Source organism: Rhagoletis pomonella, unplaced genomic scaffold, assembly GCF_013731165.1.
Source record: "Rhagoletis pomonella isolate Grant_MI unplaced genomic scaffold, Rhpom_1.0 Rhpom_scaffold_00004, whole genome shotgun sequence".
NCBI lineage: Eukaryota > Metazoa > Arthropoda > Insecta > Diptera > Tephritidae > Rhagoletis > Rhagoletis pomonella.
The window spans coordinates 13,716,031-13,740,972 of record NW_023458558.1 but is presented as its reverse complement, the minus strand read 5'-3'; the positions used below and the strand labels follow the sequence as shown (position 1 = coordinate 13,740,972).

At 35.5% G+C, this 24,942-nt stretch overlaps 2 protein-coding genes across 2 annotated transcripts; both read left to right on the top strand.

The window, feature by feature from the left end:
* Positions 1–1,025, top strand: LOC118738404. Its single transcript, XM_036469330.1, has 2 exons — positions 1–516; positions 581–1,025. Exons 1-2 carry the CDS (start codon positions 1–3, stop codon positions 941–943), a joined length of 879 nt encoding a protein of 292 aa, XP_036325223.1. The 3' UTR covers positions 944–1,025.
* Positions 1,026–8,626: 7,601 nt separating this feature from the next.
* On the top strand, positions 8,627–23,908 carry LOC118737053. Its single transcript, XM_036467299.1, has 3 exons — positions 8,627–9,023; positions 11,616–11,871; positions 23,126–23,908. Exons 1-3 carry the CDS (start codon positions 8,877–8,879, stop codon positions 23,425–23,427), a joined length of 705 nt encoding a protein of 234 aa, XP_036323192.1. The 5' UTR covers positions 8,627–8,876; the 3' UTR covers positions 23,428–23,908.
* The last annotated feature ends 1,034 nt before the right edge of the window (positions 23,909–24,942 follow it).

The window sequence follows — 24,942 nt, the reverse complement described above, 5'->3', positions numbered from 1 at the left end:
ATGTTAGGCTACTCTTTCTGGCTGCTAGCCACACTGGCCATCCTTTCGTGTACCTTCGGCAATGTGACGACGCGTACGGCTACCGGTTCGACGGCACAGCAACTAACCGCGGCACAGGCCAAAGATGGTGGTGGTGGAGGTAGCGGTGAAAGTGCACACGCAGGCGGTCACTCAGGCCTGGCTAGCTCGGGTGCCTTCTGGGGTGAACTCTCGCAAGCCTATCGTATTTACAAGCAATGCGCGCAAGATAATCTCTCGGTGTGTTTGAAGGTGAAGTTGCTGACGGGATTGCAGCGTGTGATGCGTGCATCGAAGGTTCTTAAGCTGATGGACGGCGTGCAGTTTGTGAAAAGTGACGATGAAGTGACGAGTGGCAGCGCACCGAAGACATTGAGTTTCACCAGCGAGAAGGAGCTCGAGGCGGTTTTACCGCGCGGTGAAGCCGCGAAGGAGCAGGTGCTGCACAGTATGATTGCGCGTGAATTTTCTAATTTATTGCAGAATTTCACGTTGCAGGTATGAAATAGATTTAGATTTTTTTTTTTAAGAAAGATATAATGCGCGGTAATAACCCTTCTAGGTTAAATTTCCCTACATGCGCGGCACTGCGGAACACACTGATGCAGATATTACGGAAGGACGCAAGAAGAAGGATAAGAAAGGCGGTGGCGGTGCTTATATAATGATACCACTGCTGCTTGGCGGCACCTTCATACCGATTGCATATGGCGCTCTAGCCATGCTGGCCGGTAAGGCGCTTATCGTTTCCAAGTTGGCGCTCGTGTTGGCCTCCATTATTGGTATTAAAAAGCTACTAAGTGGCCACAGCAAGGAATCACACGAAGTGGTTGTCTCATCGGGCGGCCATTCTGATTGGGGGCGTGACATGGATCTGGCGTACAATGGCTGGAAGCCCGGCAAAGAAAATGTGAAGACGATGTAAACGAGTTGATTGGCAAATGATTTGTAACAAACCTATGAATGCAATGGCAGCAGGACCAAAGATGTTGACGATAAAAACTAGTTATATATTAAGTACAGTTATCTATTTATTTATTATTTGTTTATATATATATATATATATGTCATGTTAAGTTCAAAGTAAGCAGCAATTAGATGTGTGTGTCTTAAGTTTTCGCATTAGTACTTTAGTTTAAATCAGTACTTACATACATATACATACGTATTTAGCTAAGTAAATATTGATAATATAAAACAGAAGTTGTTTTCAAAAAGCTTAATCTACTGTTTTGTTGTTTGATTGTGTCCATCGTTAATCTACATAAAAAATACGCGAAAAGGCTTTTTGTCAAAGTCATCAGGTCGGTGCCGTTCCCGATTTAATAGATTTTTTTAATAGATTTTTTATATGGATTCTAAGCAAGAGTTGTCCCGAGTTTGGTAAGCATTGATGAAGCGACTACTAAGATACAGTATTTCATCTTAAGTGTGCGGGGTCACACCCCTTTTCCAAAAATTTCATCATAGTATTATTTTGTACCAAAATTCTACTTCACATGCTGATATCATAGTTTTTGCATTTTTCGAAAATACCATTATACCATTTTCAATAGCAACCTACCTTGGGTAATGGGCAAACTGAAAACACACATGAAATAAAATCAGCAAATTTCATTTTCTATGGCATCCCAATGTACATACATATGTACATAGGATTATGCATATTATCCAGTGTTTAGCCCTTCGGCGTAAACCTCTAGCAATTACCAGTTAGAAATAAGTCAGAAGATTTTTTGGAACAAAGCTCATTCTGATATTATTGCAAAATAGGATGCACTGTTCTTTGCTGTAAGCTGTTGAATTTCTTCTTGGGTATTAACTTTTGCTTGCTTCCGGCTTATTAACAGGTGTGTTGTCTAACGTCAAGGAACTGATGCAAAATTATTGCTACCAACTATTGGACCCTTCCGTTTGTGAGCAACAGTGTGTCCGCACCCACATAAGTAAATATGAGTAAAGAGATAAACATACATATGTAGGTAGTTCGTAAGACATATAAATGTGTATTTATTCGTCCATACATACTCAATACATTACATTAGAGTGGTCCTTCCAAAATATTTCATCTTGCCAGAAGAGGTACCAAGCTTCATGTTTCTAAATATAAATTTGGAGGATGCTCATGATGCTCATATTTTATTCTAGAAGTATTGTGTACATATATTAATAAAACAATTGGTTAAGCAACCTAAGAACATTTCAAATTTAAAGTTTCTAAAAAATAACACAAGCTCCAGTTGTCATGCCAACAGTAGCTTTTTATAAAAATCACAAATATTTTTGCCAGTATCTCAGCGATTCATTAGCGCATTTGAACCCTTAAAGTAGAAAATCGAATGTTGGTATATTTAAAGGAAAAAAACTAATTGTGTACCCCGTTTTCTAGGATGAAATTTTTTTCCCCATGCAGAAAATTGGTACACTCTAATGTGCATACGTGCACGTTACTAAAAGCCTCTCGATATCAAACGTATAAGTATACGTATATCCATAGGTACGTATGATTTGAATCACTTCGTCATTTATGCATAGCACGTTCTGAACCACAGAAATGTTTACCGACTTCGGTTAGAGGAGACACGTGAGAGTGGTTTGAGTAGACAGTCGCCAACTCAGATAATTTAAAATTGAAATGCTTCCCTGCAAAACAATGAGAGTGAGAGAAAGTGAATATAGTAATGCATTAAATGAAACAATTGCGCTTAAATTCCAACAGTAAGAGTTATGGGAATATGTATTTGAAGTGTCAACTCATTTGGAATTGTAAGAAAATACTTATATGCTTGTAAATATATGTAGTGCATATACATAAATGCAATTATTTAAAGAGTTTTGACTAGTTATTCCCTGTAGTTTGCAAAATTACTAACGAGTCCAGTGTTTGTTTATGTTTTCGGAATATCTGACCAAACAAGGCTTTATTTCATTTTGTGGTCTTGTGTTAACTTTCTCGAAATGTTTCGCCTCAAAATCGTGTCACAAAGAATGCACGACAGCTGTGGTGAGATATCTAAAAAACTTTTTTTATGGGAATTGGAGTACACTCCTTTCATCAAACTCCTCACAAAGATGAAGAAAAGGCCGGCGTAAATATTTGAAGAGATGTCTACACTGGAGCCGACAATTAAAGTGTTCAAACACTGCTGTTAGCACCATTTTGTTGGATTGTGAAGGTATTCTATTCATCGGCTATATTTAAAAAAAAGTTAGGTTAGGTTAGAGTGGCTGTCCCCGCGCAGAGCATGGATCGCATGTAGGCTGGAAGAGTCCGTTGTGATACCATTGGCCGAAGCCATTGATTTTTCCCTCCCTTCTTAATTGAACCACCGAGTGCATTTATATAGCACAAAAAGTCGAGGACGTTCACCGAATTCAAGTCGACTAAATAATCTAGAAAGTACTTTTTGAAGAATTTTTTGCGCGCAATGGCCAGGGCGTGACAATGGTATTTACCTCCTCGATCAGTTCAGCCTTAAGACCGTATTTTCAGGAGTTTAGAGGTGTGCATTATTAGCAGAATTGAATGCCGGTATACGGCCGGCCGGACAGTTTCTCAAAATTAAATATTTCAATTAAAATACACTTTGTTAAATTTCGAAAAAAGTTTTTAGTAAAATGATTGCAATAAATACTCAAACTAAATCCAACAGCTATTTTTTTGTTTAAATGCTACTGGAACGGAAACAATAACATCTTGGGATTAGCTGACCATATAAAAAGTCGCTTAGAATAGCCAGTTTTAACAGAGGTTTGTGCTTGGCAGTTTTTTTTTAAATAGTGAAAGCTTCTTTTAAAGAAAACTGTAAAAATCAACAGCTTTAGCGTAACCTAAATTAAATATTATTTTGATGAGCAAGATGGGCACGGGTTGGTTTTTAGAAATCTATTTACTTTGGACTTTGTATGCGGCCGCCGGATATAGCTCGCCATATATTCGGTATCCGGTCATTAGACTATCCATGAAATCTCTAGTATGTACACATACAAAGGATTTAAGAGTATCAAAACCGTATCTTTGAATATAAATAATTTACATACAAACATAAAATAAATCTTACGGAAAACTTAGAGGCTCGCTTAAGAAAAACATCCACCACGGAGAAACGGAAAGCTTTGCATTTGGCAGGTGAAGGCGTCTGGCACAGAAATTGACTAATTTAAGGCGGAATCGCTACCGCAGTTGAGCTACCGCTGCAGAAGGTAAAACAAATTAATATGCGAATACGTTAAACAATTTCAATTTATGTACATACAAATGTATGTATGTACGAGTACATATTTGCTTTGCATTTCGGAAACTGAAATTTTCACTTTTGACTCACTGATGAAATTAATAATGAGGTGTGGCGTTGGCAAATGTTTACCGATTAACACCAAAGCCAACTCCCGGCAACCAATGGCAACCCAGCCAGCAAAAAATCCGCAAATGGATCCGGAAATGAAAAAAAAGTGTATGAAGTGCGAATTTTGACGATCCGTTTTTGCTCTAAAGTGTACGGCAAAACGTATGTACAGAAAAGTACCGAAAATGGTTGTAAAACGGATATGTTTTTGGCTATTTTCTGATGAAAATTTTTCCTTTAATTCGCTTTCCTTCTGCACTTCACAAATGCTTTTTCGTCGTTTGAAACAAAAATAAGTTAGGGAAGCCCCTGACGGTATTCGAAACCGGCACATTATGAAAGCTAGCAAATAGTAGCATGCTCCCACGCACGTTCAGCCGCTGCCGACTACATTAGTGTGGTTAAAAAAAAGTAAAGTGGGAATTTTAATGCCGCCACCCAATAGGATTGTTCCATACCGAAAAAATATACCTTAATTTTTTTTATTTTGAAACCGAAAAATATTTTAGAGAGGGCTCAAAGTTTTTTATATACTTTATATGGGGGAAACAACAACTTTTCGTAGAAATGGTATAGAATTCTTGAAAATCAATATTTTTCGATCGGAAAACTTTGGTTCCATGCAGGAGACTCTCATTTTTTAATACTAAAGATTTTTTTATCCGTGATTGAATGAAACTCGACTCGAATGGAATGAAATAAAATGACTGCCGTTTTCTCTAAAATACAATTTAAACTGGATAAGGGAGATAATATTTTTTTTTTTTGTAGTGCGCATTTCTAACCACTCTGCCATATATTGAATGGTATGTTTAGTTTCTTGTTTCTGTGCGAACAATATGTAACACTCAAAGTCAAATGTTGAAATTAGCTAAGCTTAATTATAGCAAAAAACTACTGAATGAAGCTGCAACAAGTATGCAATTGTGTACAAATACATACATTACTCGATATACATATAGATATGTACATACTTACGAATTTGCATGCGAGCAAATAATTGTCAATATTTAATAACGCAAATGATAAGCAGACACTTTCTTCCAACTACAAAGTAAAATGTACATACATATGTATGAATGTATGTACACATCGTACTATGTATGTATGTAGTTGCAAATGTCGGCAATTTCATTGTTGCCAGTAAAAGTGTTGGCAAGAAAGCAAACTTAGATAGCTAAGTAGCAAATAAATTTGATGCGTTAAGACGTTGACAACATTAACAAATCGAAACGTTAAGAGTCGCCACCACAAAAGGCAGCGGACATTCCAGCAGACCGGATAAAACGCACGCGTGAACTTGGCAGCAGCAGCCGCCGCGGCGAATGCGGCAGTGTAAAAACCAAGTGAAACTTTTTCTTTCTATAGTTATGTAGTTAGCTTGTTGCTTCGAACGCGATAATTTTCTAACTTACTCTAATTTGATTGCCACACACGCCTTCAAGTAATTGTGTATCTATGTATGTATTTATTATTGTCTGAGTAGCAATAATAATAGATAATTATGTATGTAAATATTTGTGCACATACATACACACATACATACAAATGTGTAAAATATGTGTTTAATTATGATGAATGGAAATCTATTGTTAAAATTACTTGCCTTAAAAGCTAATCAAATCTTATCTAACTTTAACGGTACTAGCCAATTAAACATGACCTATCCTAAGTTTGCTTAAATATACCAACTAACCCGCTGTGCAAAATTTCATTGATCTGCGAGACCTCCTACTACATTTGGTTCCTCTCTATATGGGGGCGTTACACTTTATGCCGCCAAAGAGAGCATATGCGGAAGGCGTAGAAGGGGGTATTGTCTCCAGCTATCTAAATATCTAAATAATTTATGCTCAGGCGTCATTGGCGCCGGGTTAAGATATTTGTATAAAGTCTCCTACACACTTAGACATATCGTCAAATTAATAGAAACGCAAATTTTAAATAGTTTTAATAAATTTTTTGTATAATAAAATGCAAGTGTTAAGTTGCTAAAAATTACGTTGCTTTTTGATAATTTTTTGTTGGCGGTGTAAGGCTTTTCCTTACATACAAAGTAAGTAGATACATAACGAGCCCTAACCACCGAAAAGACATAAGCGACATATTTTTAAAAATTTTATTTTTGATGCAGAAATACATCGAGATGCTCTAGGAATATTTCTGCATCAAAAAAGATTTCTAAAAAATTGTATAATCTATATCTAGCAAGGCATCAAATTTTATTGCGGAGAAGGCTAGCTAGTAAATATTTCTTTCTTTCTTTTCTATTCTTTTTCGGAAGCTTTTTCTTTGAAGCGACGAACCCTTCGAAATTAGCCTGGAAATTTTAGGACTTAAGTTAACAAAACGTAGATTTTATTGTGGATATCGGTAGAATGTCAATTCGCTAACTACCTTTGTTACGCAACTTTTTTTGTAAGAGAATAAAGTTTTGTTTTTGAAGTTATTGCAAATGCATGTTCAAACAAAACGGTCAACCACGGCAGCAATAAAAAAGGCTGTGAAAATTGCAAAAGATGCGATCTCTGGCAAGGAGCTATGGAAGATGGGCGCACACCCTCATGCCTGATTTGGGAAATTGGTTTCAGCGCACACACGGAGAAGCCAATTTCCATTTGACGCAATTCTTTAAAGGACAGAGTATTAATCGGAGCTACTTTTAATGGTTTGTACACGACATCTCACCTCTGTGCCCCGTCTGCAACGTTAATGAATACGCTTCTCCATGTGTTCTTCACGCTGCCCACGCTTCAACGCTGAAATAATGAAGCTATCCGACGAAACTGGCAAAAAAAACCAAGCCCGCAAAGCACAAACAGGCGATTGAGAGAAGATTACGACAGACACCGCAGAAACCTGGGACCAAGAACGTGACTTAGGGTTCCCAGGTACGCACTAAGTACATTCAGTTGTGAGTTTTACATAGTATATGGTGGATGTGGGTTAGCTGACAGGGGTGGTGTTCATGTAAAGCCAATACGGCGGCGGTCCAAATACTTAGATACAAGTTCGCTTAATGCATCGCGGCTGAACTGGCTTTGAGCGCAGTGCTCACCCCATTTCGTTGCGCAATACCTTTTGGTACTACCGGGCGAAATATGGTACAGGTGGATAGGAGGTTTACTTCGGGTTAAAGTCCCACACTGACGGGGTGCAGGCTTTCAATGCTTCCTGCTCATAAAAAAACAAAGAGGGAGGGGGAGGGGGGAAAGGAGAGAGAGAGGGAAAGCCGATCTCAATCTATTCACATCTTCCTCTAGAAATGCTGCCATTAATCTTTCCATAATTAATCGATATATTTTTCGGCAAGCAGTTTTGTCACTTAAAATCAAATATAGAGTTTCTCCAGGCACAAATTCGTGTTCAGAGCGCTTGCCCACTCTTTAAAAAAGAGAGTATATATGTATATATGTAAACATATGTAAGAGTGGTAATTTTTTTTTTAACTCTCAGCAAAATGCCAATTCAAAGCTCCACTTTAGTTGACATACATATATATGCAACAACGACAAAACCCCACATCTCGGCCTGTTTTCAAGTACACTCTGCTACACAGGCCAACTGAGAGTTCGCGCCAGCAAACCATCGCAGGAGTGAGTTGAGCAAATGTGAGTGTTGAGTTGTTGCAATGTCATTGTCAATGGCAGCGACTGCTAAAGAGTCACTAAAGTGGATTCACTAACAGCGACATGAAGAACAACAACTGCTAAAATGCCAGCACTTGGTACTGTTACTGCCGAAGAGCTAACTACACAGGCCGCAGCTGATTTATATTCTAAGCGCGGTTGTTGCCTTACCAATGCAAAGCTGTGTGTCACTGTGTTACGCATAGAGAAGTTTGTCGGTGGTGGTCGGTGGTGGTCGGGGGTGGTCGGTGGTGGTCGGTGGTAATGTGTTGGTCTATTTATACCTACATACATACATACGCTACAGAGGTACACTAAAAGACCAACAGCTATTGAGCTGCAACATTTACACGATTTTTCAATAAACTACTCCACCAAGAACAACAACAACAACAACAACTGATCGCAAATTAAGTGGCTTTCTCACCGCGATTACGTTAAACTCACTTCAATTGAATGCAATTCAATGTGACTTACAAGTAAGTAAAATGAGTAAAAAATGTATGTATGTACATACATAAATTTATGCGTACGCATACGTATGTCACATATGTACAACAACGATGAGATTTACATACATATGTACATATAAGTGTTTGTGTATTTCACTGCGCATTTGTTTGAGCGCCGGGAATAAAACTCGATCCACATGAGCCTCCCAGTCACAGTTTACCGGTTGCCTTCTGACCGACCGATTGATCGCTTAGCTGAGAAAAATAAAATTTCAATAAATTCTCATTTGACTAAGTAGCAGTGGATTACCAGGATAAATAGTTAAGAGGATTATAGCTGAGAGACGACAACAGGAGGAGGGACAGACGTGTCGTTAAGTGTGAATTTAATTAAAAATCAAAGAAAAAAACTATTATAAAAAATTGTGAAAATGTTTAAGTTTGTGTGTTTATTTGCCTTGGTGGCGACCAGTGCCGCCTCCAGCGCCAAGCAAGTCTCCGAGACAGATAGCCTCCTGACTAGCGCCCTTAAAATGGTCAAGGAGTGTGGTGATCGTTCAATGGTTTTATGTATGAAGGTAAGAAAAAAAGCCGAAAGAGCACGCAAATAACTATACAAGACCAATCAGTGACTCTAAAGTGTGAAATGTGTCTTATGTACGTACAAATTAAATCAAGGTGTTTTTTAAAGCTGAATGGATTTAGTTAAAGTTATACATTTAAATGTTATCATGCAGGGAATAATAGCCAAGAATGCAGCAATAGTGAATATGTGAAATAATTAACGAATCAAAAAATATCCAACTAAAGGAAAATGAGATAAATAAAACTTACTTTTGTTTAGCGAGAGAACACAAGTTTGATACGCTGATGGCTCCAAACTTGAGAATGGGAACCATGGGGCCGGTGTGTATGGACCTAGATTAAACAAAAAAACATCCTGACTGTCATATACCCAACCATATTCCGGGCGGAAATTTTCGCAACTGAAGTCTATGTCCACGAATGTCTTTTGCAGAAGTACTAATGGAGCAACAAAAAACACCTTGTCAAATATCCAGGTAGCGTTAAGAGCACTTGACTCTTGCAAAACAGTGTCCAAGGTAGTAGATAGTTGCAAAAAGATACTGGTAAAACTAGGAGCCAACAACTGAGTAACCTTGCGATGGGTTCTGGGCCATAAAGGCCTCGATGACAATGTAAGCGATGACACTCTAATGAAATGCGGTGTGCAACGGAGCCCGGTCGGCCCCGTCAGCCTTTTTTGGGCCATCCAGAGACCACATAACAGAGTTACTAAAGGGATGGGAGGACTTGCAAGTTACAACTCAATGGCGCACAACAAAGGACAAAAGATTCCAAAAGATTCATAAATCCTTCTGGTGGATTCTCTGAGCGGCTGCTAAAACTTAGCAGAGAGGGTGTCAGAACTCTAACCGCATACTTGATAGAACATTGCAGACTGAGGTACCATCTACACCAAATGGGACTTTCAGAGGAGACGAACTGCATATGTATGTGACGCAAAAGTATTTCTTTTCGCAGCTAAGTTCGCAATTTGGTACGGAGATATATGAAACTTATTCCATATAAATGGGAGGAAAATGAGCGTTATTGAAAAAGACGGCGTGACACATCACAAATATACAAAAACTTTTAATACGATAAGCCGTATGGAAGTTTTTATGGTAGAGTACTGGCGCTTGCTGGAAAGATATATGCATTACATCCTATACTTATAAACAATTCGCGGGTATAGGTTATTTAGGTATAATTTACGTCAGGTTTGCAAACTATAGTAGTGCAAAGCATACTCCGTTAATGAGCATCCACTATTTTGAAACTCATTATGGAAAGTATTAATTTTATGCAGAAATAGTGCTTCTGCTCGATAACATTCTATACTGCAAAACTCGTTTCCATAAACGACTCTATGTATTTCAATAGACAAACCAATTAGTTAGGAAAATGTTTTTGAGGTTTACCATGACTTTTGACATATAGCTGTTAGTATTTTATTAATCCACCTATAAACTAAATTCCCCAATCTGTGGGGAAACGGGAATGGCCTTAAATTTTGTGGGAATTCAATATACAAACGGTTTTTATTACAACATTTCTTTTAAAAATAAAATTAGAACTTGTAATAACAAGCTGTTACTACGGTGTTGCGGAACCTAACCTAAACCTAAAACCTAACGTTATAGCCACGTACAACCGTTTCGATATTAAAGAAATTACAACCGTGCATAGCGACTCTCTTGACTTGAAGTTTATATTTGACACTATCATTTCTCACTTGATTTTCGGCGCCAAGCCAACGTCTGGCAAAGTTTTGAGCAGTCTAATAAGAGTAGGTATTTATCAATATATAAAGGGTATTCTTTCTGAACCCTGAGGGTCAAATGCACCCCACATATGATGTGTTATCTGAACGTAGAATTTTCCATTCTTTCTGAATTCGAAACAAAAAAAAACATGTTTACCTCGAGATGACCTTGCAATTGACCCTCACGTTATTTTGCCACTCGGCATTGGTAAGCTTGTGTTTTTTAATGAATTTTCCATATTTTTTACAAAGTTTTAATTTAATTGAAAAATACGCAGTGGGGGTAACGTTCAGAAAGAATACCCCATAGAAAATTTTTCAAAAATTAATCTAAAAAAACTGCAATCAGAAATAAGCTTGGCTTACAACAACAAAACAGCTATTTAAAACTGAAAACTCTGAAAATAAGAATCTGACCTTAGAAAATTCAGATTGGTTCTAGTTTTTGGGATATTTTGACTAAATTTGTCAAAAATAAATTATTTGCATATTTTGAGACGCTATAATATAAAAACGGTAAATGATGGAATATTTTTATTTTTTTTTTGAATAAGAGGTAAAGAAAGACTAAACTCTATTGTTTTATGCCGAATGATAAAAAAGTATTTATTTTTGAAAAGTTTTTAAAATGCACAGGTAAACAAAAATTCGAACATTTCCGCACATTTCTACTTTAAAAAATTAAAAATAACTGGGAAATTTCATGCTATAGGTACTAACTGTGTATATTTTTGTAAACGTTGTTTTTGTAACTCATGTTTATAGATTTCAAATTTATACATTTAATGTTTAGCTTTTTTCTTTGCAATGTAATCCAAATATCTTTTCGCTCCCTTCCCAGGAACGTGCGTTGCACTACTTCGACAATGAAAATGGTGATGTCAAATTGACCGAAGGCATATCGCTGATAAAAACCGATGACATCCCAGTTGGACGTTCGCTAAGTGATGCCGCCTTGCCCGAAGAACCAGAAGCGCGCGAAAATGAGGTCGACGCTTTGTTGGTGGAGCGTGTGGCGAGATTCTTCGGCACACATACACTGCAATTTAAAGTGCCCAAAGACTCAATTCAGGATATGCAACGTGCGCTAGAAGAATGTAAGTACATACTATTTATATAAACATCGTCACCTGAAATGCAAAAAGACGTAAACAACTAATAAAAAATTAAAAATTCTTTTTTTTGATTGATATCATGGATTTCATTGAATTACAACTCCCACATCATTTTATGAAAAAAAATATTTTGCATTTCAAGGTGACGACAGACATACACATGTATGTATATATAAAGAGATACAAATGTAAATGCAATGCCTACAAAGTAAATTATTATTGTCTTGGGAAAAGTGGAAGGAACATTTTTCAGAGAAAACTAAAAAGTGAGTCAGACACAGCAGAGGTGCAGCTTTTCAGTTAACGTTAAATAAATCACTCGTGATAAAACAAAAAAAAAGCAACGTTACTGCTATCATCAAGCTGTTATCACAGTCTCAAACGCGATGTCAATATGTCTGTACAGCCCCACGTGCATTCGTACATACATATGTGTCGCTTGCATACGGATGCAATTTAATTTTATGTGGGTTATGTGGTTGCATGCAACAAGCTCGAGGCGATCGTGCTGCAAAAAAATCCTGTTTTCACTACTTAATACCACAATTGGCTGCATTTCGCTTCATATATGTATTCTACATGTGATAGTTTTTATGCGGATTTTGAGGTCACCAAACCGGTGTCACAAAACAGGCTCTTTGTTTTGCTCTTGAAAATACAACGGTGTATTTTTAATCACATAAAATACGTACATGACTGCGTTCATGGTTTTCTTCCTGTTCTAAATTGTGTTATAAGTTATTAAATTAAGCTGAAATATATACATATATGCATATGTACATATGCCTGTATGCAGCAGTGATGGTGTTAGTGTTGTCACGAACAAATTTTTTTTCCTACAAAGACTAACCAAAACCTACCAAAAATTTTTGAAGTTTTAAAATTGCTTATCCAATGCCAAGTTTTAAAAAAATGTAGATAGCATAAGATTTGGTAAAATTAAAACACAGCTAATACAACAAAAACCACTTGACTACGTATGTTACGTGGGCAGTCACATAGAATATGTTCTGGGGTTTCCTCTACCAGCTCACAAAACGCTATGGACCATGCAAGAGCATTTGGGCTCCAGGCTTTGGAGACAGTCAGCACTTTTGTTGCTTTCAAACCCTTCATGTCCCAGGAACAAACCACAGCATTACGCTATTATGGGCCCCCAGGTGGTTCAAAACAGTTTTGAAACGTCAACAAACCTGATGCCGTTTTAAAAGAGTCTAAGGCCTTTAACTTGCCTGACTATCCGATATTTTATTTATTTTGGTCCCATTTGTCCTTCTACGTACAAAGACCTCAACTGCGAAGACTTCAGCATGGAATATAGTTAGGTATGTGGAAATTGGCAGACTTTTTCCAAATCTTGGTCCAAAAATGTCTGCCTCAGTACTATCGTCGTCCATCTTTGATCCGTCGGTGTACCATACTTGGGACCCTTCGTCAATCATAGTTGTTAACACCAGGGCCGAAGAAAATAAGCACGAAAAAATAATAATATCAATAACAAAATCTATAAAAATATCAATAATGAAATCGCCAAAAATATCGATAACAAAATCGATAAAAATATCTATAAGTAAATCGATAACGAAATGGATAACAATCATCCGATAGAAAATCGACAAAAGTAACGATAACAAAATCGATAAACAATCGATACCAAAATCGTTAACAAAAATCGATAACAAAATCCATAAATAACACTGGTTTACAGCAAAATTGTTCTCCAGAAAAAATTAAAAAAAATCTAACTTTAACAGAAGCAAAATGTTTAAAATAACATATTCTGCGCCAAATTTTTGCATTTGTACTAAAGCCTATTCTGTTACAAAAAAAAAACAAGTTACTGATGAAGAAAATCGATGGATAAATACGAAATATGAGTGGTCAAATGAAAATGCGCGAAGATATTTTGTATGCAATACGAACAGTATACCGTATTGCTTATACGCCACGTACACCCGAATAACACGATTTACTGTTCGTATTGCATACAAAAAATCTTTGCGCATTTTCATATGACCACTCATATTTCATATTTATCCATCGATTTTCTTTATCAGTAACTTGATTTTTTTTTTTTTGCAACAGAACAGGCTTTAGTACAAATGCAATCATTTGGCGCAGAACCTGTTAATTTTTAAATTTTTCTTCTGTTTTTCTTTAAAAAATAAAAAAAGCTGGAATAATTAATTAATTTGGCAGAAACTATTCGCCCTATCGGAAAATGATGTATATACGGTTTATGGAGAATTCCATTGGCTTTCATTTGCCGTATTTGATATTAAGATTTTTAAATTGGTTCGTAAGATATACGTGATTAAAAGGGACCAGTTTTTGCTTTAAGCTGAATAACGGTAAATTGCAAATATTTCGAAAACGTATCCATAGAAAAAAAGATTAACTCGATTTTCGGAATCACCGAGCAATTCGACATAGAAATTGGACAGTGGCGTCTGGAGAACAAAAATCAAATTAAAATATGTGATCCAGTGTAATTGATAACAAAATCCATAAATAATTGATAACAAAATCGATAAAGAATCGATGACAAAATCGATAACAGTATCGATAAGAAGTTCGATAAAAATATCAATAACAAAATCCATAACAATATCGATAACAAAACCAATAAAAAAATCGATAAAAAATATCTATAACAAAATTTCTTTAAACATCGCTTACAAAATCTATAACAAAATAGATACAAAATATCTACAACAACGTCGATAAAAATATCGATTCTTATATCGATTAGTTCCGAAGACATCAATAGCAAAGTCGATAAAAATTTCGATAACAAAATCGATAAAATGTCTATAACAAAAGCGACACAAATATCGATTATCATATCGATAAGTCCCGAGAATACCGCAAATCTCTAAAATCCCAAAATAGTTTACAGATTAAGTCTCTGTGTCTAAATTTACCTTCATTTTTGCCTTTATCTTTACGAAGCTATGTTTTGGTTTTTATTTTTAACTTTGCTTTAACCTTTTCTTTATCTATATGCGTACTCCGCTTTTACTTTCATTCTTGTAATCGTCTTTTTCTATGTAAGTGTTATTCTTTTACCTTTCATAAGCAAGTATTTGTTAAATGCATACATTCAAGAAGCACTTGCGTCAGCCCCAACCATTTCCGTTGCATCATTTCCGTTAAATTTTCCAATTTAAGGTATCCACACACCTATGCGATTCTGTCGGTGTGAATCTGTTCCGACAAAATTTACAACAGTGCCGACCATCGTTATGCGACCACACTTATCCGATTTTGCTGCAGCGATTTATTCGAACAAGAGAATTAAGAATTAAGTTTATTTCTTTTTTTAATATTTTTGTTTGTCTATAAATTGACATTTTTTACTGTGATAAAATCGCACAGATGTGTGCTTGCTTGCGTTTTCGAAGCAGTAACGTCTGTAGCATTCAAAATTGGTGCGGGTTCGTTGCGGCAGAATCGCATAGGTGTGTTGATGCCTTTACTCCTGACCAACCAACCGCCGCTAAAGTAGTTTCACTTCAAAAACAAGTTTCTAGTCGAGGGCATTTAAAGTAAATAGGAAAAAATTATTTGAATACATAAACCTGATATTTCAATACAATTATTCTGAATTTGACCTTGGCATGACCTATAGATAACTATGAAGGATCAAGGGACGCCCATATTCGGATTCAGCTACAACAAAAACCTATGAACATATATGAATTTTTATTTTTATTGAATACATTTTTTTCCTATTTGACCCTCAAATGAGCTCCAACCTGACATGATGTTGGCTAACAAACTTTGGATTCGCATTCTGTTCTTCGAATGCCATAAGGATATAGAGGTTTGGTTCAATATGCCGAAACATTTTTTTTGTAAACCTGTGATATCAATAAACTAGTTTGCCCTCACCTGCTTCGCTGAGTGTATGAAATAGATCAAAGTTCTAGAGATATGCTGTATTAAAAATTCTGTTCGTATTGGAGCTGCTACGCCCCTTTTTCCAAAATTCTGTGTTTACTAAGTTTAATGCCCAATATGCTTTTGTAACTCACTTTATCATAATTTTACCGTTATCTCGAAAACTAGTCCGTCGCTTGTTGCTAATAACAATGTTATCAACATCTTTCAGAGGAGAGCTATTAACTCATTTTGTTTTTGATTTTGCAACAGTCATGCTAAGGGCCAGTTTCAGGTGAAAGTTTAAATGTCACTTGCGTTTAATTTCTGTTTTAGATCACCTTTGTTTTAATATGCCAAAGAAGTGGCAACGCTGTTTTCTTGTTCCTTGAATTTGTTTGGTATAACCACAGGCCTGCATACCTCATAGCTATATAAATAGCCAATATTGATAATTTAAGTGCAGTTTAAATATATGATCTGAAAATGAAGTTTTGAAGTTAATCAACAATCTCTACTTAAATAGCTGATCTGAAATTGAGCCTTAAACACCCATACTCACCGTGCGCTCTTTAAATTTCAATAAGCGTTCAAATTGCTTGTGATTATCGCAAATTAAGGCTACTTTGTTGGTAAATATCTGCACGCCATAGCCAGTTTTCAAATTGAATGCCAAAAATGAACACATCCCAACAGGCTGGGTGGGGCAGCTGAAGCACTTTCTCGCGCAAAAATCAACAAACGAAACACACAAGCACAATTATTCATGCGCATGCGCATACCGCCAGACTTTGAGGCAACCGACGTTAAAATGTGTTAATTATGGTCTTTATGAGACTATTGCCTTTATTGTTGTCGATGTTGCATTTGATGTCTACTTACTTAGCCAATATTTGTATGCGCCATAGCTGTTAAAAGCATATTAGTCAAAAATTACTGTAAGCAACACAAACAGTTAAAAGAAATTGGCAAAGTGGGGTAAAATTCAAAGGGGAAGTGCAAGCTTGCAGTAGGCATATAAACGAGTTGAATTCGAATATGTAGGCGTACATACAAATATGTAAATATGCATGTATGGGTATGATGTGCACAAATGTATGTATGTATATACATAAGTACATATGTGCCAACATATGAAAAAGGAAAAGTTAATTTATTTAATATGTAAGCAAACAACTGTAAATAGAGAAATTCAATACGTGTTTTGTATGCTGAGCAGGCGGCGTGTTGGTTAACGAACAAGGAAAGTAACCGCTATGCGCTGCACAAATGTCCGACCGACCAGCATACAAAACAGCCTTGGAGAAATCAACTCAACTGATGGCCAATGTAAAAAAAAAAACAAAAAGCTACAAGAAAAATAAAAACAATTACAGTGTTTTAGAAACTGGCATAAACAAGAATGAATGCTGGATGTGGACAATTGTAAATAACAGTAATTTCAATGCTTCATTTATATGCTAATATCAGCGCATACAGATAGTAGACGCACGCATATGCAGATTAGGGTAAGCACGAACTGAATTGTTTGAAAAGCGCATCTGTTTTGCCTCTAAATAAGTTGCTAAACTGCCAGTTTAAAGTGCAACCCCATTCTCTGGTTCAAGGCTTTATGTATGTATGTCAACAATTGCGAGATAACTTACCAAGTCAGTAGGATGCGACTAGTGCGAATGCATATGTATGCATTGTACGGCTACACAATAAACTTGTCCACCAATGAGGCTATGCTTTCTGCGCGCCGCTGCCTTGCATTCTTGTTTATTCCATGTCACCAACAGCGAGAGCCAACATTCTCACGACAGCTGCCGATAGTGATATCATTTGAGTTGTAGTTTCAATACCAAATTCCAGCAACAGGTGGTACGGTCATGCGGCGTCATGCTATGCCGGCATTATCTCTTTGAATTTAGTTATGTATGTATGTAGGTAGATTTCTGTTGACAAAAATCTGGACATTTCTAAAGCGTCGAATCTGAACATAAATTTTTTTTTTAGAATGAAAAGACATAACATCTTTTATCTAAAATAAAATAATGAGAAACAAACTCGAAAAATTACCACAAAAATGGGTACACACAACACATATCTGGGGACATTTGACAGAACAACTTAAATCTATCTATGTTTCACGGACAAACTAAACAGCTAAGTCAGCAAAGCTCTTTTTACCGTCAGGTAAAAAATTGTGAATAGCGATAAAATAATTTAATAGTATTTTTTTTTTTCAACAATAACATTTTTTCCAGGGCTGAAAACCGGTTTTGAACCGAACCGTCGCTTTTTTCGGGCTTCGAACCGAACCATGAACCGAACCAGTTTTATTTTAAAACGCTAAAATCGCTAAAATCCCCTAAAGCATTTTTCAAATTTTGTTATACACAACTTTGTCTAGAAATGCAAGCCTATGGTAAAACTGCAAACATTTTTGAGTTTAATGACATCTGTGTAAGTTATAATTTCACCCATATACAAAATGCTTGAAATGTTTTTGTATGAAAGAAAATGCATATTACCGCCAGCAAAAAAAGATCAAAAATCGGTGCGGATTTTAGGATATGTAATTCAAACTTCCACTGATCATATTATATTTGAATGAGCTAAAAAACTGCATACTCGGATTTTTTATTTCTGATTAAAAAGTTTAACCCTTCGGAGGGCGCGCCGCGGCAAATTAGCCGCAAAAAAAATTAATTTGTGATTTTCAAATACTAATTGTAGTAGCCGGCCACTGCCACTTAGTTAAGCTAAGCACACAAATTTTATCTATCAAAGAGCAATGTTGTCAACGGATTTGTTTCGCTTTTGAAAAGGTAATAATGTTAATTATTAGCGTCAATTCACCTTATTTGCGTTGATTTTGTTACCTGTCACCTAAAATTAAATGCGCTACAAAACTGCATAACAAAATTGTATCTAGAGATGCTGATTAGGAAGTTAGAAACTTAAGTTAAACTTAAGTAATCAGATATATACTAAAGAAAAATAGCCAAAACTTGCTGAAATGTCGCGTCCCAGTTGTTATTTGGTTCACTGTATATATAAAATTGAAGGAAATTTTCTGTTTCATTTAAACAAAGTATTCAATTGTATTACTAATTAGTAATTTTTTTGTAAAAAATATTTTTTTTTTATAAAAAATTGGTATTTTTTTCTTTTAAGTGTTTTTCCACAAATTTTTATATTCGAAGTATACAAGAATGCTTATAGGGAGAAACTGGGTTTAATAACCTTTTACGATATCACTTTTTTAAGAATCAGTTCAAAATTGTTAGAAATATAAGGTTTTAATTTTTCGAAGATCTGACCGTTGACCCCTTATAGCACCTGTAATATAAGTTTGCACAAAAAATTGTATACCATACCATTTAAATAAGAGCAAGAGGCCAACTACATACCTTTTTAGTTGTTCACATACAATAATTAAACATAGTGTTTGACCATAGGTCCAATTTCGAACTTCGAAGGCCCAAATCTCGATTTCGGAGATTAACGCGATTTTTAGCCGCTTACAACTTGCACTTGTTTAAACCCGATCTATCTGCGTACTCAAAATTGTTCTAAAAATTCAGATTAAAAAGGTCAAGATTTAGACGAAAATTTCTTTGAAGTTTTCTAAGTTCTGTATAAAGTTTGAAAGTTTGACTTATGTAGTTTTAATTAAAGCATGAATCATATTTTTATAAAAAAATAACAAAAAATTGTAACTTTAAAAACATTGCAAATATTAAACAAAATACACCATGCACTAACTTTTGATTGCCACAGTTAATAATAATAATAATAATAATAGATTGGCGCTTACACAATATGTTAGTGTTTGGCCGAGCTTCTCTTCCGTTCTGTGGCGAGCGCCTTAATGTTGTCACACAAAGCGGAGGGACCTACAGTTTTACGCCGACTCCGAACGGCGATGCTATTTTTATGAGAAGCTATTTTTTAATGGCAAAAATACACTCGGAGGTTTGCCATTGCCTGCCGACGGACGACCGCTGTTAAGAAAAAACCTTTTTTCTATATTTTTTTGCGATGTTGCTTTGACCAGGGCTTGAACCCGGGTGCTGCGGAGTGGAAGCGCGCACTGCTTACCACTGCACCACTGCACCACAGCGGCCGAGATTGCCACAGTTCACACTTTGTAAAAAGTCACACCTGATTACTCGATACATTCCACATACCTCTGGGGAACCATTGGAAATGGTCTAAAATTATCCTTTTTACACCGGTAATGCAAACGCGATAAACAGTATTTTTCACTAGAATTGTGAAAGGTATTCAACATTTCTTGTGCATATAACTGCGGCTACGCCATCCACCGTATATTTACGTAGAATTCACTCCGAAATTCACAAAAAGTGCATTTTTCAGACCGAATTTATTAATAAATTTGTGACCGCAAATTATAATATTAGGTTTTATAATAACGTGTGGACCCTTTTCTACAAGTGTTTTTTGATTTTTTGATCGGGTCACCCATTCGGACACAATGCCCGAAATCATTGGGCAAATAACTAAACCGTTCCGAGTTAAATCGTTATTGGGTCAGAATTCGTCAAATCGCAAAGACAAAAAACTGTCTGCTGCTTTTTTAGTGAATTTAATATAAATCGGTAACCATTAGGCGTCTTTAGTTGTTCCTATACTTTAAAAAAACTCTTTTTTTACCTTTTTTATACTAAAGTTTTTCGAAAGTTTTGTTTAGCTTGTCGTTAAAATTTAAATATCTCGGCAACCGCTGGTCCTATTTTAGTGATTTAAAAAGATTTATGACGCAAAATTTATAAGCTATTACAATTTCTAATAATATTCAGTAAGAAATCATATCTGCTTTCGTCCGTTTTTTGATTTCCTTCCGCAAATTTTTATTGTTATACAATTAGAATGGGTCGATTCGTTAGTATTACGAAATAGTTAAATAAACAATTGTGTGCTATTATTGTAATTCTGCTGAAGAGAACCAGAGTTTTCCGATCGAAAAATATTTATTTTCACGAATTATATACCATTTCTACGAAAAGTTATTCTTTCCCATATAAAAATGCATGGAAAACTTTGAGCGCTTTGGGCGACCTCTAAATATTTTTTGATTTAAAAATAAAAAATAGGGGTATATTTTTGTATGTATAGAAAATTCCGACTCTACATTTTCACTTACATTTTTGGACCACCATAATGTATACACATGCATACATATGTATGACAAGGGATGACGGAAATTCGTTCCAAAATACATCATATATGGAAAACTTTGAGCGCTTTGAGCGACCTCTAAATATTTTTTGATTTCAAAATCAAAAATAAGGGTATACTTTCCTCGATATAGAACAATCCTAGGGGGTAAGAGCATTACAATTCCCCAATTTACTGTTTTTGGACCACCCTAGTGTGCATTGCTACATCTGTTATCCTTGCAACACAACCGTAACGCTTTTACTTCGCCGCTATGGCATGCGTATTCACATTCCTCCATCACACTCCCCTTTCATTTTACATCCATTAAACAGCAGTTAGCCTCTATGACCTTATCTGCAGTTGTAACGCAACTGAACTTGCAGCTTTTATTTATTGCACGCTATCTTTTCAGCAACAACATGACCGACCAGCGCTCACTTTCCCGCCTTCAGTCCATCTTCATTACCAATATTTCCAATACATGCGCGCATCTTCCTCTTGACTGGCTTTGCTGTATGTTTATTAACTTTGGAAAGCTGTTTTCTCCTTCTGCTGAAGCACTTGTCTCTTGTTGCAGCTGCTGCTGTTTTTCTGCTTTCATTTAATTCTCAGAAAATTTGCGGAGGCATAACTTTCTGCATTTGTTTTTGGGTTTTCCTCTATTTTCTTCTTTTCCGTATAAATAAGTAGTTTATTGCCAAGTATTTTAAATGAGTTTGAAAAACCATATCATAGAAAGCTAGTGGTGGATCCTGTCGGTGTTGTGGCACATATGCTTACACATATGTATGTATGTATGTATATTTGTATGTGATTGGTATGAAGTACACACAAGTTCAATATTTTCACACACGTTTATGTGGCAGAATGCTTCGTGTGCCAACTGAGAACGGAAATGTGCGCTGAAATTGTTAAATTGCCTGGTTAAGCTGTTTCCGTTGTTGTTTACCGACAAGTTGGAAAGTATCAGTGACAAACAATAACAACAACAACTGTTTGACAAATGTGACAGGAGAACATTTGGAGTATTCAATTTATTACCTAAGGACTTTGTTTTGTAGGCTAAAATTTTAATTAAGCTCCCATGCTAAAATCGATTAGAGTCGACACAAAATTTATTAGTTGGTTATCAAATTGAAATATGAATGCAGTAAACTTTTAATGACGCTACAAAGTTAGTAAAATCGTATGGTGTGCTTGCAGATAGGTATGTACATTAGGGTGATAACAGTAAAGCCGGAATTGTAATGCTCTCACCCCCTAGGATTGTTCCATATCAAAAAAACGTATACCCCTATTTTTTTTATTTTGAAATCAAAAAATATTTAGAGGTCGCTCCAAGCGCTCAAAGTTTTCCATGTATTTTTATATGGCAAAAAAACAATTTTTTCGTAGAAATGGTATAGAATTCTTGAAAATTAATATTTTTCGACCGGAACCCTGGTTATCTAGGAGACTTTCAATAATAACACCCAATTGTTTATTTAACCATTTTGGACGCTTTGAGCGACCGCTAAATATTTTTTGATTTCCAAATAAAAAATAGTGGTATATTATTCCGTAGAGAACAATCCTAAGAGCATAAAAATTCCGACTTTACTTTTTCACATACATTTTCGGACCACCCAAATGTATATACATTTTTGTGTTAAAAATAAACAAATCAGGCTTTAAAACTAAATAAATGAAATTAACTTTTTAATCTCAATCTAAGTTCATTTCAATTTTTACTAATACTATAATTCCGCTGTAATGTATTGACTAGAGATACGCGCTTCCATTCCGCAGGGCCTGGGTTCAAGCCGAGTTTCCGACCAACATAAAAAAAATGGAACAAGTAATCAAAAAAGTTTTTTTTTTTAAAGACAATAATAAAAAATCTACCACAATTTTTGTGTAGTTATGCCTTTTCATGTAGGCAATGAAAATTCTAAATAGTTTTCAGTATGCTTGACAAAATTTTTACGATTGCTGTATTAATTCCCGCCACTCTCCTGTTTTCACTCACTCATCGCAACTCACAGCTGGTGAAACAACACCATCTTATATACATAAATTCGCCTTGTTATATTCTTTTCCAAATTAAAATTTCTTTAACCGTTTGGCATTGCGTAAAATTAAAATCCACTTATAGAATATTTATCTACATACCTGTTTTTTTCCTCTCTTTCTTCACTTGCAGCTCGTGGCAAGAAAAAGGAAAAGAAAAAGTACCTCCTGCCATTGTTGTTGCTCTTCAAACTGAAAATGGCTGCACTCCTGCCACTTGCCATCGGCTTCTTGGCATTGATCTCCTTCAAAGCGCTCGTTATTGGCAAGATTGCATTACTACTGAGTGGTATTATTGGACTGAAAAAATTGCTTGAATCGAAGAAGGAGAACTACGAAGTCGTTGCACATCCGCATTACTCGCACGAGGAGCACGGCTATGGACGTTCGCTGCATGAAGCGCAAAAATTGGCCTACTCAGCGTATCAAGAATAGGAAAGCAAGATTGGGAAAGCTTAAAAACGTAGAAGTTGAATGTGGCTAAAAGGGAGTGCAATATGTATATCCTGAAAAAAAAGAAAAACAAAATACTTAACTTAATTTTCTAATTTATTTATTTATTTTACTATTTACAATAATTAATTTAAAATTTAGAACATTTCTACGTTAACGAAAAAACATGGCAGAGCGGGAGAGTATATATTTGAGAGAAGAAAAATTACATACATATGTATAAGTACGTAAATGCATATATGCGGCACAAAATTGTCACAATACAGTTTTGAAAAAAAAAAAAATTGTTTATTTAGTTACTCAATATTTTGCGTCACTTTCTAGCGCTGTTTTGAACCAGAGCTCAGCAGAGTTGCCAAACAAATTTAAATGCATGCCATTTCTTTTTTATTCAGCTCGCTCGCCTGCCTGCCTAACAACTCTCCTACTAAGTACTTAGACATAAGTATAGGCAGACTATAAGCTTGCTACTTTTTACTATGTACTATAATACTTTATCTGCGCTTAACTAGTTTATGTATTGTATTATTACTCTTTTCAACTTGTTGTCACCGCTTATTGTGTTCTTTATTAAACTAAGTATGTGTATATGTACAAACTTTCGTAATACATACTTAACTTTGTGCTGTAATGCTTTGTGTAATGAAGTCTCACCTAATTTGTTTTAAACTCGCAAACAGACTGGCTTTATGATACTACCTAGCCGAAAATTAACCGCAACTTTAATGGATGAACTTTACTTAATTTAACTAGAAACTTTACTGAATCTATAACATTGTGCAAGCTTTTGAACTATCAGCACCTAACAACAGTTCACCATTTTCAGGAATAAGAAAGCAACTCTTGCTTACTTACATATCTAAATATGTCTCACATATGTATATACCTATGTACACAATATGTAGTTTTAGAGGAATATTCTTCTACCACCTTACTATAACAATTTTTCGCCTAGTAAACACCTTCTAGTATTTACATACATACGCACACACTTACATATAACTGTGAAAAGTACAAAACTAACAGAAACTACATTTTTTAACATTTACTAAGTAACACAATAATGATGTTCACTTGAATAACTTAAATTAACAAAAAAGTTGCTTACATTATGCATTTCAAAACAATTTAAGTGCCTTAGAATAGTAAAAGTCAAACAAACAATCTGCTCTGTTTTTCGCCTATCAGTGAAAAAAAGACAAAATCTTTAAATCAAGCATTTACTAGAATATATCCGATGTTTACGCGAAACGTGTCATTAATTTTTTCCTATATACTTCTTTGTTCTTTATAGACTGAAAATAAATATTTGCAAAAAAATCAAAAAACTATTAATTTTAATTAATTGCTAATCGATAGCCGCAGCCAGCTGAATTGCGAAAAAAAAACTCAAGCAAAAAATAAAAATAAAACTGAGTTAATAATGTGCCTTGGTTAATAATGAATTTCTTGCATAATCTAACAGCTCAACAATTGGATTCAGCGGTGCCTCAATAA

Excerpts from the sequence above, each read along its gene's own strand:
- LOC118738404 (XM_036469330.1), top strand. The coding sequence starts at position 1 with ATGTTAGGCTACTCTTTCTGGCTGCTAGCCACACTGGCCATCCTTTCG. Across the intron at positions 517-580 it reads TGCAGAATTTCACGTTGCAG|GTTAAATTTCCCTACATGCG; the intron begins GTATGAAATAGA and ends TAACCCTTCTAG.
- LOC118737053 (XM_036467299.1), top strand. The coding sequence starts at position 8,877 with ATGTTTAAGTTTGTGTGTTTATTTGCCTTGGTGGCGACCAGTGCCGCC. Across the intron at positions 9,024-11,615 it reads CAATGGTTTTATGTATGAAG|GAACGTGCGTTGCACTACTT; the intron begins GTAAGAAAAAAA and ends CTCCCTTCCCAG. Across the intron at positions 11,872-23,125 it reads GCAACGTGCGCTAGAAGAAT|CTCGTGGCAAGAAAAAGGAA; the intron begins GTAAGTACATAC and ends CTTCACTTGCAG.